The sequence below is a fragment of the Vespa crabro genome, chromosome 2 (genome assembly GCF_910589235.1).
Source record: "Vespa crabro chromosome 2, iyVesCrab1.2, whole genome shotgun sequence".
NCBI classification, from domain to species: domain Eukaryota; kingdom Metazoa; phylum Arthropoda; class Insecta; order Hymenoptera; family Vespidae; genus Vespa; species Vespa crabro.
Window position 1 is genome coordinate 9,387,585 of NC_060956.1, and position 17,914 is coordinate 9,405,498.

Consider the following 17,914-nt stretch of genomic DNA (forward strand, 5'->3'; position numbering starts at 1 on the left):
TCTTTCTCATTCTATTTTTTCCCTATAGGAAGTCTATTTTCGTCTTTTCTCGTATAAGAGTTAATTCTCTTAATATACAAATTTTATCATGACACAATTGCAGAAATTTATTTGATGTAAAGGATAAAAATACGATCGTTTGTTTTAAAGAAATTTCATAAGATATAAATTATGGAAAATGTATGAAAAATAAAGAAACAAATATTGAAGAGAAAAAAGAATGAGTTAATAATAATAAAAAAAAAAAAGAAAAAAAAACAAAAGAAAAGAAAAAAATATTAATACAACTAATTCTTTTTCCTTTTTTTTTCGTGGACAAAAAAAACCATCAAAAATATTTACTTAACATTAGAATATTTTTTAATCAGAATATTTAATTATGTAATGACATAATTATTTCTTTAGATGTATAGCCAGACAATATCTCGTCACAGGAATTTTCCGCAATTGCTATTGACATTAAGTAGCACAAAAATCTTGTTAATTATCACAAAGATAAGAACAATAAGGAACTGATTGGTCGAACAGCAAGTAGTCTGGATGTTAGATTTTACTGTAGAAAGAAACAATCGTGACTATGGTTGATTGTCCCTCCTTATTGAGAAAATCTTTCACGATGAACTTTAAGATGAAGTTTTCTTTGAATTTTCGAACTTTCGACTTCTACACGAGAGATTTCAAGCTTGCAATACATTTATATATAACAGGAGAATGTATTAAATCTCATCGTTCTGTGAATATTATTTCACTTGTTCTTTGAAATTTATTTCGATAAAAATTATTTTCCTTTTATTTTTTTTAAGTACACTAGTTCCATTTTTTCTTAATATATAATATAACTGAATATATATATATATATATATATATATATATATATTCAGTTATAATATGTATATGTTAGATTTAATACAGGAGAGAACGCAATAAATCTCCTCGTTCCATGAATATTATTTAATTTGCTCTTTGAAATTTATTTTTGCAAATATTATTTTCTTTTCATTTTTTTTCCCAAATATACTAATTTCATTTTTATTCACTTTCACCTCCATTATTATTCTCAGATTGAGTCGTTTAGCGCCATTTTGTGTAATATTTTTCATAAAACATTCGTTTTCAAATGTTGCCTTTTTTTTTCATCGTAAGAATTTTTTCAACATCAAATCAATTTATTTATATATCGATATTTATATATCGATCGGTTATCTTTCTATTTCTTCTTCAATGAATAATGAGCTTAATATTATCTTAAAAACGACTCTGCAGCGTGATTCAATTTGAAAAATAAATCCGTCGATATTTTAAATAAATAGGAATCTCAGATACGTATATCAATCGCCATTTGATTTCTATCGAAAAGTCCAATTTTATTCTTCATTCTGTTTATAAAACGCTGAGTCGTCAGAACTCTGGTTTCCAATTTATAATCCACTACAGTGCTTTATGTTTCAGAACGTTTAGACTTTATTTTCAGTTCTGCCTTTCTCTTTCTTTCTCTTTGAGTTTCCTTTTCTACCATTCACTCGTTTAACGATCCTGAAAATGACAAGCGTCAAACTATTTTCTTACGCTTGAATTTTCCTTGGAAAAATTGTATCTTTCCATCACATGACAAATTTTGACATTTTGACATTTTGACTTCGCTGATAAGAAAGTTTTTCTTTATCGAAAAACAATATCTTTCCAATCTTATAAATTTTGATAAATTTATAACACGTCGTAACGATGTCCATGTAATATATAATAGTTCCAAAATAATACTGTTCAAACAATCTATTATGTTATACAACGTCATAATCATAACATTGAATATTTATATAATCATAATATTTAATATTTTACAGATATATATTATCATTTATATAATATCCGAATGATTTTATTAATTTTGACAACTCTCAAGTTAAGTGCTGATCATTGGTCATTGATGACTTTATTTATATATTTTTTCAATATAAAAATCTGATTTTATTCATTTGATTTTTATAGACTAATTATTTCATTGAAAGAACGCATTTCTTTTTTAATAAAGTAGTATAGGTTGAGAACCTTGTCGATTGAACGAATTTACGATCGACGAATGTTCACAAAGCTACTACATTCTTGAAAAGTTTGGAAAAGCTTAGGGATTTTCTTCCTCCTCCAGTTTTTTATTCTTTCTTTTTTGTCGACACTTTAGATAAGCTGCCGTGCGTGATGTGTCAATAATTTATATAGGTCAACGCTCGTTCATACTACTATATGTAGTTTCAATGTATGAGAAGAGGAAATAAATATCTATACATTCTCTCTCTCCCCCCCCCCCTCTCTCTCTCTCTCTCTCTCTCTCTCTCTCTCTCGCTTCTTGTCCCTGCATAATTCTATGAAGCTAAAAATATTATTCAAGATATAGCAACTGATCTACTTCGCAGCATAGTATGTTTTACTTTAAAAATCTGTCAGATTATTTATATAAATTATAAAGGCAGGTACATAATATTGTCAGTATACTAACAATAAAAATATCTGATATAAAATAGATTTCCAATAAACGTAAGACATCTACGCTAATCTATCCAATAACCGTATAGATCGGTCATGTTTGTATAATGCTTTAAATCTAAAAATATTTCTTTCTTCTTTCTTTTATATAAAAACATTTTTTTTAATTGGTAACCACATTATTTTTCTAAATATAAATATAATTATCCAGATAATTATACTATTTGAACTGAAAAAATCTAAGCGCCTCATTGCCTGTATCTATCAAACAACTTTTTCTATTATTCCAACATATCTAATACCATATATCTCTATATATAGGTATGTATAATAATATTCTTATATTCTATTATTAATTTTACTTTTATGATGACTGTAATATGACCATACCGTATTTTATTTTCAGAACAATTTATATGTGCAATATTTAAAATAAAATGCTCGTCTATTGTAAGCATTTAAAAAAAATACACATATTTGCAATGAGAAAAATTACTACAGCATATATATTATATATGCTATGTATTATATATGCTATACTAATTTTTAATTTTATAAATATATAGCAATATATATTAACAAAAGAAGAAAAACGAAATAAGTGTGCAATTAAATTTTTTCCTTAAATATCTAACAAATTTTAGCAAGTCAAGATTGCGTCAGTTGGTTCGAATAATAGTTACAAATAAATTAGAATGAGTGCATATATAATAAATTTAAATGTTTAAAAATAGAAATATTTATTTAATGTGCACTTTTTAATAGTTCAACTTTGTTTTAGAATACATCATAAATAAAATGTTGCTACAAATGTAATATACCTTTATTTAATATTAAATATATTTATTTAATTCTAAATTCGTACATTGTTTTAAAACACAAACTATTCGTTTTAATGCAAATATTATTTTAAATAATTCCTTATTAAATAATATCTTTTTATTTTTATTATCTTTTTACTTTTTTATTGTCTTTCTTTGTTTTCTTTTTGGACTTAAGCTTGTTATAATCTACGATAAAAAAAAAAAGAAAAGAAAGAAAGAAAAAGAAAATTATTTCTATTTAATTATTTATTTTTGTTTTTCTTTTCTTTTTTTTTTTCTATCGAAGAATCGAAGAGTCGTTGAAACGATACGCACGAAACCGTAGCTCTGTCGAACAACTGTATCGTCAAGAATCTTTTTCTCTTCCCTACTCATTCCTTTACCTACTCAAAGGTATTCTCTCTCTCTCTCTCTCTCTCTCTTTCTCATTCTTCGTTCGCTCTGCACAAGACTCGTGCTCGTTTCCTTCCTTCTCACCTTTTTTTTATTCTTCCTCTTCGTTGCTTCTTCCCCACGGAAACTCATTTTCCGCATCGGCAATCCTCGAAATTGTCGCGACTCCTTCTTCTCGGAAAGCACGAATTCGTTCGCGGGACTATTTTCGCACCGGAAATAGATACGTAAGGAGTTACCAGCGTGAAAAACGAAGGCTCGCGCTTTGAGATCGTTCTAGGTCATTTTCTTCACTGAGGAATTCTGCAATAACGCTTCTATATTAAAACGATGTTTTTTCTCTTTTTTCTTTTATGCATTTATTTTGTTGTTTCGTTTTCGTTTAATCTTTTAAAATAATATTACAGATTATATGAGATAAAAAATATAGAGTAATACCGGAGTGAGAAGGCATTAAGGGTGAAATAACTTGATCTCATATTTTGTAGTCATATAGTCTAATTTTCAGATATTTTAAGATATTGATAGCACTAATAATTATTAATAAAACAGATAAATAATAATTTTGTAAAATTTATAAACAATACTATCTGTTTGTTCTTAATTAAGAAATTTAAGTAAGTTATTCATAATATAGATTTTCAATACCATCAAAAATTTCTTGATTGTTCTTCAAACTATAATTTATTTACAATTAATTAAAAAATAATGATTTTTCTGAATAGAGTGCATTAATATAATACTTAAAGATTATGTTTATAATCGTACAATAAGATGTTATTGTAATATTATTGAAAAAACAAGCGAGTCATTACTTTCTGACTTTCGGGATAGATGGCTCCATATTTTTGGGGATAGTTAGCCCAACGTAAAATTATACATTGTTACATTTTTACGATACAAATTTGGCTGCTTACGGAGATATAGTGGACTTTTATTCGTTGTATTAATCATTTCTAATGATGAAAATTTATTATACGCTTCTTTAAATGAAGAACAACAAATAGAACAACGTCTCATATAATTGAAGAAGATAAGAATTAAGATAAAGAACCATGATATATCTTACCTGGTTCTTTGCAAGCAATTAATAAAAAGATTCTTGTAACAAATATACCAAAGGCAATCCTAAATAAAATTAATCCAATTCTTAGTACATCATTGGGTGTAATTGAATAAATTAGAAAACATAGGAGACGTTTCAAGCGGCAAAAGTAACAAAGCTTATTAAAAATTCAGGACAAACCCAAATCTAAACATCTCCATTACGGAAAATTCATCTTCGGAAGAAATTTGTTTATATTTTGTAATTTAACGATCTAAAGAAAGTTTGAAGGAAAAAAATAATGCTCAGGTACAGAGATAATTTGATTCGATATGTAAGATGATATAAGTGAATACACGAAGGACGTTTAACATTTTCTAATTTATGTGATCTCAGATGAATTCATGGATCATCTCACATCGACAATATGATTGAAATGATCTTTTGTATGGGAAATAATTTCTTTTTTTTTTTTTTTTTTATAGATCTATAATTGTCTTTTAATCTTATCCTGATATTATAATTTTTCAAGTATCTACTTTTATTTATATATTCTTTTTCTCTGAACATCGATTAATTTACAATGTACTGTAGATTAAAAAAAAAAGAAGTTGACCATTATTCTCGAAATTATCTAAGATTTAATTTCTAATGTTTTAAATATTACATATTTAAAAGACAATACTAAGCGTTCTTTTTCTCTTTGCATTATTATAACTATCTTTCATGAAATTATGGAGAATTTTTGAGAATGTAAAATCTAACAACAATTATACAGAATGTAAATGAAGTATAAAAAATGAAATACAGAACGATAATCTTATATTTGAACCATAAACCGGGAAATCTGAAGTATTAAAATTTATACACAGGTCCTTTGACTTACGTAGTGTTATTTATATGCGCTAAATAATCCCATTGGTTATACGGTACTGTTGTACATTGTTCCGATTTACGCAATCCAATTTTAAGCATTTAAAAAATATATTCTTTTATAATCTTCATTGAATTTACTGCGCTGTCAACAATGCCCAACATATGACGAAAACAAGATTTTCTCATTTTCTTATAAAAACTTTAATTTTGAGTAAAAAAAAAAAAAAAAAAGAAATAATCTATTGCTTTGATTTACTAATAAGGAGAATAACAATAAATAAAATTTATTTTGATTTTTTTTGTAGAATTTTATAATAGTTTTATTTTTTGGTGAATTTACATGAAATAAATATGTTTATAATTTATATTGGCTTTTCTTTGTAGTATTTTTTTTTCGAATAAAAATCGCCAGTATAAAAAGAAAAAGAAAAAGAAAAAGAAACTATACAGAAAACAAACATTTCGCGTAAATCAGGGGAAGAGTGCAGGAGTTTAAATTTAAAAAGAAAAAATAATAATTTAAACTGCTAATATTTAAAATTTTCAACGATAATTACATATTCGTACATTATAACATATTGGACATTTACAAAGATTTTTTTTTTCGAAGAGAGTCGTACTTTAAATCCACAATACTTATATTCAAATATAAATTTTATCCTTTTCCACGTTTCTACGATTTTTATTTCGAATAATATTCGTCAGAGAAGAAATTGGATCTACTTGCATGTATGTGTATAGAAATAAGCAAATAAATATATCCGTGTGTCAATTGCGAGATGAAAAAGAACACGAAAGGAATTTTTCTCATTTTTGCCATCCTCTTCGATATGTTCGACATAGTTCCAGGAATTTACATAGAATTAATGTAAAATATCTACACGGTTATATGTACGCAAGTAAAATTCTTGTAATAATAAGTTCAGATTATAAAAATTAAAATTTTTCAATTCTATTCGAAGTTTTACTAAAATCATGACGTTTACTAAACATATGTAAGTGTGTATGAGTAGGTCAATTATTTTTGATTATAACAATAAAAAAACATTAAACCAAATCGTACAAATATTTTATTTGTCACAGGGGAAAGTGATATATATATTGATTAACCTGATCGATTGAAACCTTTAAAAATGGCACTCAATTTATTACAAATATATTGTTAAAAATCAATGAAGTGAAACAATTCGATACTGAAAGTCAAATTTTCGATAAAGAAATTTAATCAATAATATTTATAAAATAAATATTTTTAATATATAATAAAATTCTCGAATGATCTCTAATAAAGGTTATCTAAAAAAATATTTATTTCAACCACGTACAAAATTTTTATTACAATTATTTATCACTTTTAAACATAAAATATTTAAATATTAGGCCCTTCATAAAACAAAATATCTGTACAAGATGTGATTAAATTTTGCAACAAAACTTTCTTATCGTTTCTACTTATTTAAATTAATCATAATCTTAGAATGATACTGATAGTCAGGTTTAATACTAATCTAAAAATAAAAGGTTTCTATGCTACTATTATACCAAAATGATAATATAAAAAAATCATCACAATAATACAGCTTAAAGGAGCATCCGAGGACAAAACCCTTTAAAAGGGTCGAGATTGAATAAGATATTTCCAACTAAAAGGAAGAGATGTAGCTCTTGTTGGCCTACATGGTAATGTAGTGAAAAAAATTTATTTTAGCAATAATTGAACTGAACTCTAAGGTCTTCAAATTTGGACTGAGTGACAAAATAATGTTATAAAGCTGAACATGATTGGAACTTTATATTTATTTGTTACTCGGGATAACTTCGGGACGGTCATTTTCTAACAAACTTATTTTCTCACCTTTTCCCTGCCCAGTCATGATGGAATCCAGTATAAAAATATTCCAAAGTTTAATTTTTGATTAAAAAAAAAAAAATTAACTTGGATATAGAGATAGATAAATATATATTACGAATTACATATAAAAGACGAGTATTACTCTTGTTGATCTAGGTAATGGCAAAAAGAATATACAGGTTATTAAAAAAAAACATTCGATATTTATATAGTATAAGGAGGTCCGGAAAGTAATGTCGCTTTCTTAAATTAAATTCAAACGAATAAATTTTTAACAAGTTTTTATTTTTAATCACAATCAAATATCGACATGCGCAGAAACGACATTACTTTCCGGTCCCCCTAATATATACAAGATACACTATACAGAGTAAAAAAGTCTTAATAAACATAGGTCGTAAGATCAACTGTTTTTGAGATATAATCAATTCTGTATATTTTTATTATGATTGACTTATTACTGGCTTTTCGATTTACAGAAGGTGTTCTACATATCTTCTTTCCATTTTCATATACACTTGGCATCTTCTTACAGAATCGCGAACCCTTTCAAAAATTCTTCATCTCTATGGATGATTTCATAAGCATTGCAGATTCGGTTTTATAATTCTTCTAAGCTATTTATTGGCGAAGAATACTCTTTACTTTTCAAATATCTCCACAAGAAAAGTTTAAAGGGTTGAAATAGGTAGAGATCGAGAAGACCACGTAACTGGTTTACGACGTGCAATTCACTTTTGACCTGAGCCTGATTCGCAAAGACGTTGGTAAAGATTTTGAAACAACGCATGAGAGGGAACTTTTCGATTAGCAAACTTTTCCATGTAAAGACAAGTGAAGTTGCTGACAACTAGCTAATCGTCGAAGTAATTTTGGAAATTGATTGAGGATATTCAGAACGCGGTTTATAAATATTAAGAAAAATATCGAACGCGATGATAGAAGCCAGTAAGTCAATTATGATATTAATATACAAAAATGTTTATATCTTAGAAATAGTTGCCTTTTGACCTATGTATTTTTTTACTTTAGTTATAGTGTATTCTATGTACTGCATAAATATAGAATGTTTTTTTGAACACCTTGTATATTAGTAATGATTAAATTGTACAATAAAGTTTTTATCGAAAAGGTGTCTAAATGCAATAGTCAAATATCGAACTGGACACTAAAGTGTCCAAACTGAGATTGACAGATAAAATGATACTGCTAAGCCGAACTTGATTGAAATATTATTTATTTGTTACTCAGAATAATCAAAATAACAAAAAGTTGTTATAAAAAGAACGTCTCTCTTTCCTTTACCCCTTATTCCTCTACGTACTGACTAAATCCAGTAACAAAATATCCCGAAATTTAATTTTTGGTTTAAAAAAAAAAATAAATAAAAAAAATATTTGCCAACGTGTTACGATATTTTAGGATATAAGCTTTATTGATCTAGATGTAAAGATAGATACATATATATTATGGATTATAACATAAAAGATGAATATAACTGCTGCTAGTCTAGACGGTAATGGCGAAAAGAATATGTATTAGTAATGAATAAATTGCATAATAAGGTCGAAAAAGTATTTAAATGAAATAATCAAAGATCAAACTAAACTCTAAAGTGTCCACACTTGAACTGACTGACAAAATGAGATTACGAAGCTGAACTTGATTAGAACTTTGTGTTTATTTATTATTATAATCTCATAAAAAGTTGGTAGGTAATAACCATCCCTTCCTCTCTTCTTACCCCTCCCAGTTTTAATGGAATTTGGAAAAAAATGTTTCGAAGTTTAATTTTCGTTTAAAGAAAAGAAAAAAAAATACAAATATTTGCCATACGTGTTATGATATGCTCGGCTGTGAAGCTTTATAGACTTGAATGTGGATAGACAGAAACATACATATGTATATGTTATGGCATATATATAAATACTGTGTTTTCCGGTCTGGGTCAAATGATTCAGCAGATACTTTCAATAACAAAAATAAAGATAGAAACAATTCATTGAATGTCACCGTTAATATTATCGTACTTATGGTACGGTTACGATTTCGAACGTTTTATATTATTTACTATAAATTAAAAGTAATTATTTCATATCACGTTGAACTGTTCATACAGTACTTCGTTCGTATATTTAAAATATTTATGACGACTGTAATAAATGTATATTTGCTTCTTTTCGATAAAAAATGTATGATTGAATTAAATTAATAAACTCGTTTATTATCATCACCATACAATAAAATGTATTGAGTGGCAATTTAATTTGTAAATAATATATATAAAGACATAATTTAATGCTAAAATATTATACATGTATGATTATATTCGTTCTATTTATTCTTGTTGTTATACATTTTGATAAGATATTGAAACATAATGAAATAAGAATCTCTTTTCTTTTTTTCCCCCTTTAATTTAATTTATGCCGTTTCATGATATTTTATCGTAAGCACTTTCATCTTTTTACTTTAAGAAATATATCGATATTTTTTTCTAGTTTAAGTATCATACTTTGAAACGTGAAGGAACGCCATTGACTTTAAGATTAAATTTCATGCTCTTAAAGTGCAATTGAGCACGAATAGAACACACTATTATTCTTGGCTCACATTACAAACTATCCATGCTCTTTATAAACCCACAAAGTTTCATTCAGATCTATAAGTTTGGGTTGCCGATGTTCCCTAGTGAAATACGTTCCTGAGAGATCTGGATATTACATGATTACCTAAAAAAAAAGCAAAAACAAGAAAACAAAATAATAAAAAATTTATTGGCTATTCATAAAATACACATTTTGTTTGCTCGTCATTTGGAAAAAAAATAAATCTTCAATTACAACCTTGATATCTTTATTTCCGTTAGATACTGCTAATTGATAAGATACAATTGACAGTATTTTTCATGTTAATGATAATTCGCCATTATTTTCATATGAATTTATACAGATAACCGTGCCAGTATCATTCTAGCTTTTTTTTTTAATTCATTTCCAAGATAATACTATAGCTCACTTGTCTATGCATATAAAATTAATATTAACAGATGCATAGAATAATAGATTAATGGATGGACAGTACAATGGATTCATAGAAAAATTTTATTTACAAATGGATAATTAAAAACAACATAATAATTCAGTATCAGAAAGAACATTTTTATACAAATTTGATTTAGTTAGAGAAAATCATTGATTAAAATTAATAGAAAAATAGATTCAACGTTTCACGAGATTCGTTTGAGTAATATCTGGGCAATAAATTCTTTTTTTCTTTTTTCAATAATGTCGATCAAATAATTCAATTCTATAAGAAGTAAAGAATTTAATTGAATTATCAAGGACAAGGATTTGGTAATGATGTTAAAAAAAAACCAGAATAATTTATTCAAACTTCGTTTATAGATAGAAAAAAATATATTGTTAATAAATAAAATGATTATCTTCATTTGCAATAACACATTCAGCTGAAAGTGAAGTTTTAAAAATGTTTGTTAGAAAAAATAAGTTCAAAAACTGACTCGACGTAAATTCAACAATAGCAAAAACAGCACGATAATTAATTCTCTATTGAAGTAAAAATTAATAAATTAATTAAAAATAAGCAAGAAGAAAAAAGTCATTAAACATTATATTGTATTACTTTATTCATAATTTATGTATATAGTTATATAAGAATTTTTAATAAATATAATTTTAACTATTTTAGCGATTTTTGTTTTCGTCAGAGCCTGATTTATTTAAAATCTTTATTATTTTTTATTTAAATGTTAAAAGATGAAATTGAAGTTATTTGTTATAAATTTATGTTCGCTTGAATGTCACTCACAATCAATAAAAATATACTGAATGTTACTCTTCACATGTACTAGTTATTGTCAAATACTCAAAATGTTATTTATTTATGCAGTAACTAATAGGGATTTCTAAATATTTTATATTATAAAGATTTGAATCGCGTTAACAGTACTAAGAAATAATTTGAGACAAGCAACGAAAAAGGTTGAGAAACATTGTTATATAGGTGAATGGAGATTTAAAGACGATGTATTACTATCGAAATAAATCACACTACGTATCAGAAATTCATGTAATTCTTTAGTTTTTATCTTTTAATTAAAGATTAATCGCAATTAAATACGACACAAAATGCATGAACTAACGAAATACTAACCATAAAAATAAAAAAGAAACCACCTGTAAAATTTAATTGAATTTTTACTTTGATAAAATTTAATTTAAATTTACGTAACTTATTATCAACGATTAAACTTATTCCGCATTAATATGCATTTTTACATCAAAACAGTTATGTAGTAACCCAGGTTTTTTTTTCTTTTATACAGTCACATAAAATCGAATCAGAGATTATTTTCAAATTTTAAATCCAATTATTTAATTATCTGTAATTTCAAGAAAGATTTTGAAAGATTTTGAAATCAATTTAATTACAAATTTGTACAGTTTTTTCTTTGTCTTTCTCTCTCTGTCTCTCTGTCTCTCTTTCTCTCTCTCTCTCTCTCTCTCTCTCTTTCTCTGATGTTTTACTTATGCAATACAATCAAAAAATAATAGTAAAGAAACGAGAGGAAAGATGAAAAAAAAATAAAAAATGAACGTAAGACAAATACGATCAAACGTATTCCATTAACCTTTGATTTCCCTCTCGGTGGAGTGAACGAACAATACCGACGTTTAAGTCAAACATAAATCGTGAGACAGAGAATGTACGAAATGATCTCGTAACGAAGGATAACACGATGCGACATTAGAATAGATTTATAAATTCGTTGAATAATTTATCAAAGGCCATCTTTTTATGTCTTCTCCTTCTCTCTCTTTTTCTTTCTCTCTTTCTCTGTGTTTAATGGCAACACCAAAGGGCGAGCACATCCGAATGGTTTAAGCCAAGGCTGACGCCGAGGGACTGTTAGCTAAATCGAATCCAATCCGACTTTTTATCTTTCTTTCTCTTTTGCACATACACGCACACATACTCCTTTATCTTCTCGTCATGAATCGAGCACTGTTCGTTCTTCTTCGGTCATGAATCGTTAGGAGATGCCAGGCTTCTCTGATAATCTCAAATATTGGGAAAGAGCATTGACCTTCCATGTCGAAATACAGAAACTGAATCGACTCTCGAATCGACAATTTCCATTTATATTTACCTTCTAACGATAAGTAGATGTACGATTCATTTGCGACTTTTCACAGTGTCTCGGAAAAAAAGAAATTAAAACAAATAAATGAAGTGTCATTTAAAAAGTATGAGAACAATGAGAATTATTATTATTGTATATATTTGCATTTTTTCCTTTTCTTTTCTTATCTTCTAAACGCGCGATTCTTAATGGTCCGTTAAACTTTGCAAAAACTTTTGATAAATATACCCAAGAAAGTAATAATTATGAGAGTTAAGATAAAGCATTCTTTAAAAAATGCAGTAAAAGTTATTTTATTATCTTCCTGCAAAAGATTCTCATCAAATTAATAATTTCATTATTGACATATCAAATTGATATTTTTTTATTAAATTGATTAAAATGACATTAATTACTATTATTTAAAAAATAATCAATTCAACAAACGATGAAGTATTTTTAAAGCACAAATGCTCATGAAGTATTTTCCATGAATGTAAAAAAAAAAAAAAATAAAATAAGATATTTCTTGCACTGATGAGAATTTTCTCCTCAATTTTTCCAATTTTTTTTTATTAATAAATTCGGACGATTCTTCTTATTTTTCTTTAAAAAAAAAAAAAAAATTGAAAGACGAATATGAAACTCAGGACAAATCACAAAGAGAAAGAAATTGAAATAAAGTATAAAACAAAAAAAGAAAAGAAAAGAAGAAAGGAAGATATGATTTTTGTCCTGAATTCATCAAGATCAAAGATATCGACTAAAAGAACTAGACTAGCGACTTTAGTTATATGTAAGAAGAGAGACAGAAAGAGAGAAAAAAGGAGTGAGTTAATGCGTGTGAGAGAGAGAGAGAGAGAGAGAGAAAGAGAGAGAGATGGAGAATACTACCCTGAGGTCGTACGAGCACGAAAGTGACTCCGATCAGATATTCGATTTGACTAACAGTCCCATAGCGCTTGTATTTTGAATTTACATGACTGATGTGATATACATTCAACCCACACAACGTGATATCCTTTTGAATTCTAACTCCCTCGTGTTAGTTCATCCGAGTAGTTTCGAAATATACCATTAATGAAAAAGATTTAAGATTTTTGGTCCTTCGATTCCGTGATATATCGTCATCGTTAACATCCCGTTCTGGTCTCGTAGCACCATCGAATTTCTGCTAATCTTATTCTTACAATTTATAAATAACAATTATCATTGCCGTTTTATATAATTAATTAATGTGATTACTTATTATGTGACTATTTTTTTCGATTGAGACATTTAAATATCCCCTTAACAATACTTCCTTGAAGAGAAAGTTTGAAACGAAAAAATGTTGAGTGAACAAACAATAATAATATTTCTTTCTGATTCTGTGAACGTTTTCAAGGTTATATCAAGGTTATATCAAGGTTATATCAAGGTTATATCAAGGTTATATCAAGGTTATATCAAAATTATATCAAGGTCATATCAAGGACAACTTTTTTGTTTAATCTAAATCTATAGCTTTTCCAATAGCATCATATTTTACGCGAAAAACCGAACAAATTTTGGTGAAACATTTAAGAAATATTTCTTTATATAATCTTTACTTTCTATGATATTTAACATTGTTTAAAGAAAAACAACATTGGTTTAGAATACGTCGTCTTCCTCTCTTTTACTACTATTATTACTATTACTATTATCAATATTATTGTCATGTCATGATCATAATTATAATTCTGATATTATCATTATCATAGTATTGTTATCATATTATTATTAATATTGTTGGTATACTATTATTATCATTATCCTATTATTATTATCATTATCATTGTCATATTATTATTATCATTATCATTGTCACATTATTATTACTACTGTCAGTATTATTATAACTACTGTACACATGATTGTAAAAATGCTAAACCTAAACACTCCCACCACATTATCAAATCCCCTTACGTCCACATACATTATTTGTTTCTTACAGTTTCTTTTATGATCCTCACCGACTCTTTAATAAAGCCCACTCTTTCCTCAGTTTTCCTTCTTCTGAGTATCTGTTCTGCACAGTACTCAAAAATCTACTGTTGACCCTTAAAAGAACCTTCTCTTAGACTACGGACATTTATGGACTCACAATAAAATACACATTTACATCGATACAAGTTCCTGAGTTATTTATTGCATATGAAGATGAACACGTATTTCGAACAGGAGACATTACCTCAGATAAAAATATAAGATAGGTAATTAAAAAAAAAAATTATTTTAATAAATATTAAAAGAAAAATGTTCGCATCATTCCAAATTCTCATTGTTTATACACATTGCGCTATGCTACGATATCGTTCGCAGTAATGTCTGTTTTTCGTTTAAGTACAATAAATGTTACATATGCTTGAAATTAAGGGCCACATAAAAAAAAATTTTTTTAGGACTAAAATTGTTTTTCTTTTTCTTTCTCACATAAAATAAGATGCTGTTATAAAAGTTATAGATTTATATTAAACAAAAAAGTTGATCTTGAAATGATCCAGAAAATATTCGCCAAATCAGAAAGAAATAATGCTGTTACGTTTGTCCCTCCTTCTAAAAAAAAAATCAATCAATTTTCTTTTTAAAAAAGTATTGTTTTTAAAGATTTTTAGACATTTAAATTTAAAAGCAGCCCACTTTTTTATGTATCATAATTAGGAGTACATATATATTTATTATACGTTTATGTATACTATTATGATCTCGAATGCATACATCGACGGACAAATCTCGTAATTGCAATTTCGCGAAAGAAATGACTTTCTTCAAAATGTCTGAAACTCGATCTAAGAACATAAATAAGCCAGAGATAGATTTATTAAAACCGAATTATTTCGTAGCCCGTTACTTACAAAAATGCTGTCTTTTATTTATCCTTCTCTCGAGAAAATGAAGAAGCAAGCTAGAGTGTGTGTGTATGAGAGAGATAGAGAGATAGATAGAGAGAGAGAGAGAGAGAGAGAGAGAAAGAGAGAAAGAGAAAGAAAGTTCAAAACTAATCAATGAAGCAGAAATAATACATCGTCAGTGGGTTGTACGCGTCGTCTCATATTCTTCTCTTTCTCTTTTTGTTTCTTCCCTTGGCGAAACGAGATTCCCTTTGAGGGGCGGACCTTAGGGAATACCCGTTGGTTGGTTTGAACGTAGCAAGTGCCGGCTATATTTACGGAAAAGCGTGATGGCGTAAGAACTATTATTCTTTTTCTTTTTTTCTTTCTCTCTCTCTCTCTCTCTCTCTCTCTCTCTATATATATATATATATATATATATATATATATATATATATATTTCTTTCTTTCTAAATAGAAAAGAAAAGAAAAAAGGGAAGAAGAAGACCATAGACAATAAACCTGTTTGACACTTCACAAAATGTTACTATTTTAGATCGACTATTCTACACGTTGAGAGAGATCCTTCTTTGCAAATATCTTTTTCTCTTGAAAGAGTTTAAATTATTTCCTTGAGAATTACACCTCTCTCTCTCTTTCTTTTTCTTATTCTCTTTCCCTTTCTCTTTCTATTTCTCTTTCTCTTTCTTTGTGTATATCAAATTCGAATGTTTTTCTATGGCAAAGTTAAAAGATGAACATTCGAGAACGCTTTTCGTTCGTTCGTTCGATGGATCTTATACGATGAATGAAATTTCACGTAAAGAAGTACATACATGACTAAAATTGTGCTACTTGCCAAATACGTTTAAAGTTCTTTTCCTTTTTCTTTTCTCTATCTCTTTTCTTTTTTTTTTTCTTTTTCATATAAAAATAGGAAAAATAGATCTTCTTTCGATTCGTTCAAAGAGAAGTGGCAGAATCAATACATTTCTCGAGGATTTTCTTTTTCTATCAGTCAAATTCGATAATCCGACTATTCGAATTTTTGCTTTAAAAAAAAAAAAACATTTAAAAAACCAGTTAAAGTTAACACCCGGCTTAAACAAGCCCGTCAAAGATACACGCGTGCAGAGAGAAACATGTACCGTCAAACACGGATATGTTGCCACCGGCGACAATAATAGTATTTTCCAATTCGATGCAAGATTTTACGGATCGTAGTGCTATTTACAATCGCCCGCGTCGAATTCCCGCAGTCCTTTTTCGAACTCGTTACACGTTAGTGCACGCACGTAAAGTGTTAGCTAAAAAAAAAAAAAAAAGAAAAAAAAACGCACAAAACCAAAAAATGAATAAATGTTCATCCCGTAAAAAAAAAAGATATTTCGTGCGATTTCACTTCGTACGTTGGCTTTTGATTCGATACATCCTATTTTTTCTTTTAACCACCAGAGAAAATTGATACCCGTCACATTCGAATTCATATCTCTCTATAAATATCTTCTATATCGAAAATAACGAATATTTGTGAGTATATAAACGATATTATTATTATTATTAAGTTTAATCAAATAAAATGTTATATTTAACAAATCAATTTACTCATTCCATTCATCGTTACTCGATATGATTTTATAAATAGTAGATTGAAATACAATTTATCAAATAAATATTCAAAGACTTTTATATTTATATTTAAACAAAACCTAAGTAAATATTTATTTATTTCTTTATCTTGGCAATGACTAAAATCTATACATTTTGTTTGAATTCGTTAGATCCTTCATACAGCATAACCCATATTTCCATATACACTTAAATCATTCCCACAACTTTGCCTAGTTTAACAAAAACTATTCGATTTGAAAAAAAAAAAAATATTTGAATATTTCCCCGATCGAATAATATACATATGTTATGGAGATAATTTCATTTTTTTTGTCGACATTTATCTCTTCTATATTATTTTAAATAAATAAATTAAAAAAATAAGAAAGAAAGAAAGAAAAATGAAAAAACGGAGAATAAAAAAAAAGAAAAATAGAAAAAAGAAATTTGCTGGAAAAGGAAAGAGAGGAATAAATAAATAGTAAACCTTCTCCTCGTCTCTCTCTCCCTCTCTCTCTCTCTCTCTCTCTCTCTCGCTCTCAGTTTCCGGGAAGGCCCGAAACGTGTTCAAAGAAAAAGGAATAAAATTGGAGAGAGGAAGGGTATAAGGGAGAAAAGGAAAAGAAAAAATAGGGAGAAATAGAGGACGCAGAAGTCACGTAGAGTCGCTTTGGTCCATCGACGATGACGGAGACTGTGCTGCAGCAGTCGTCGAGACATCGAATTATCGCAAAGTTTCCGACTGAGTCGGAATACGAATGAATCTCGTTTCAGGAAAATGCCATTTCTATATGATACATACATACATACATACATACATACATATATACATAT

At 27.5% G+C, this 17,914-nt stretch overlaps 1 protein-coding gene across 9 annotated transcripts in view; it reads right to left on the minus strand.

Moving 5' to 3' along the window:
- The window catches only part of LOC124421713 (prolyl 4-hydroxylase subunit alpha-2), a 309,909-nt gene that overhangs the window by 115,596 nt on the left and 176,399 nt on the right, over nt 1-17,914 (minus strand). The window contains exon 1 of one of the 9 annotated variants that reach the window (XM_046957210.1): nt 3,780-3,974. The exons of the other annotated variants lie outside the window; for them this stretch is intronic. Within the exon in view, the coding sequence (XP_046813166.1) occupies nt 3,780-3,836 (57 nt within the window). The 5' untranslated portion in view covers nt 3,837-3,974. Of the gene's footprint in view, nt 1-3,779; nt 3,975-17,914 lie in introns of those variants that run through there. 9 annotated transcript variants of the gene reach the window in all.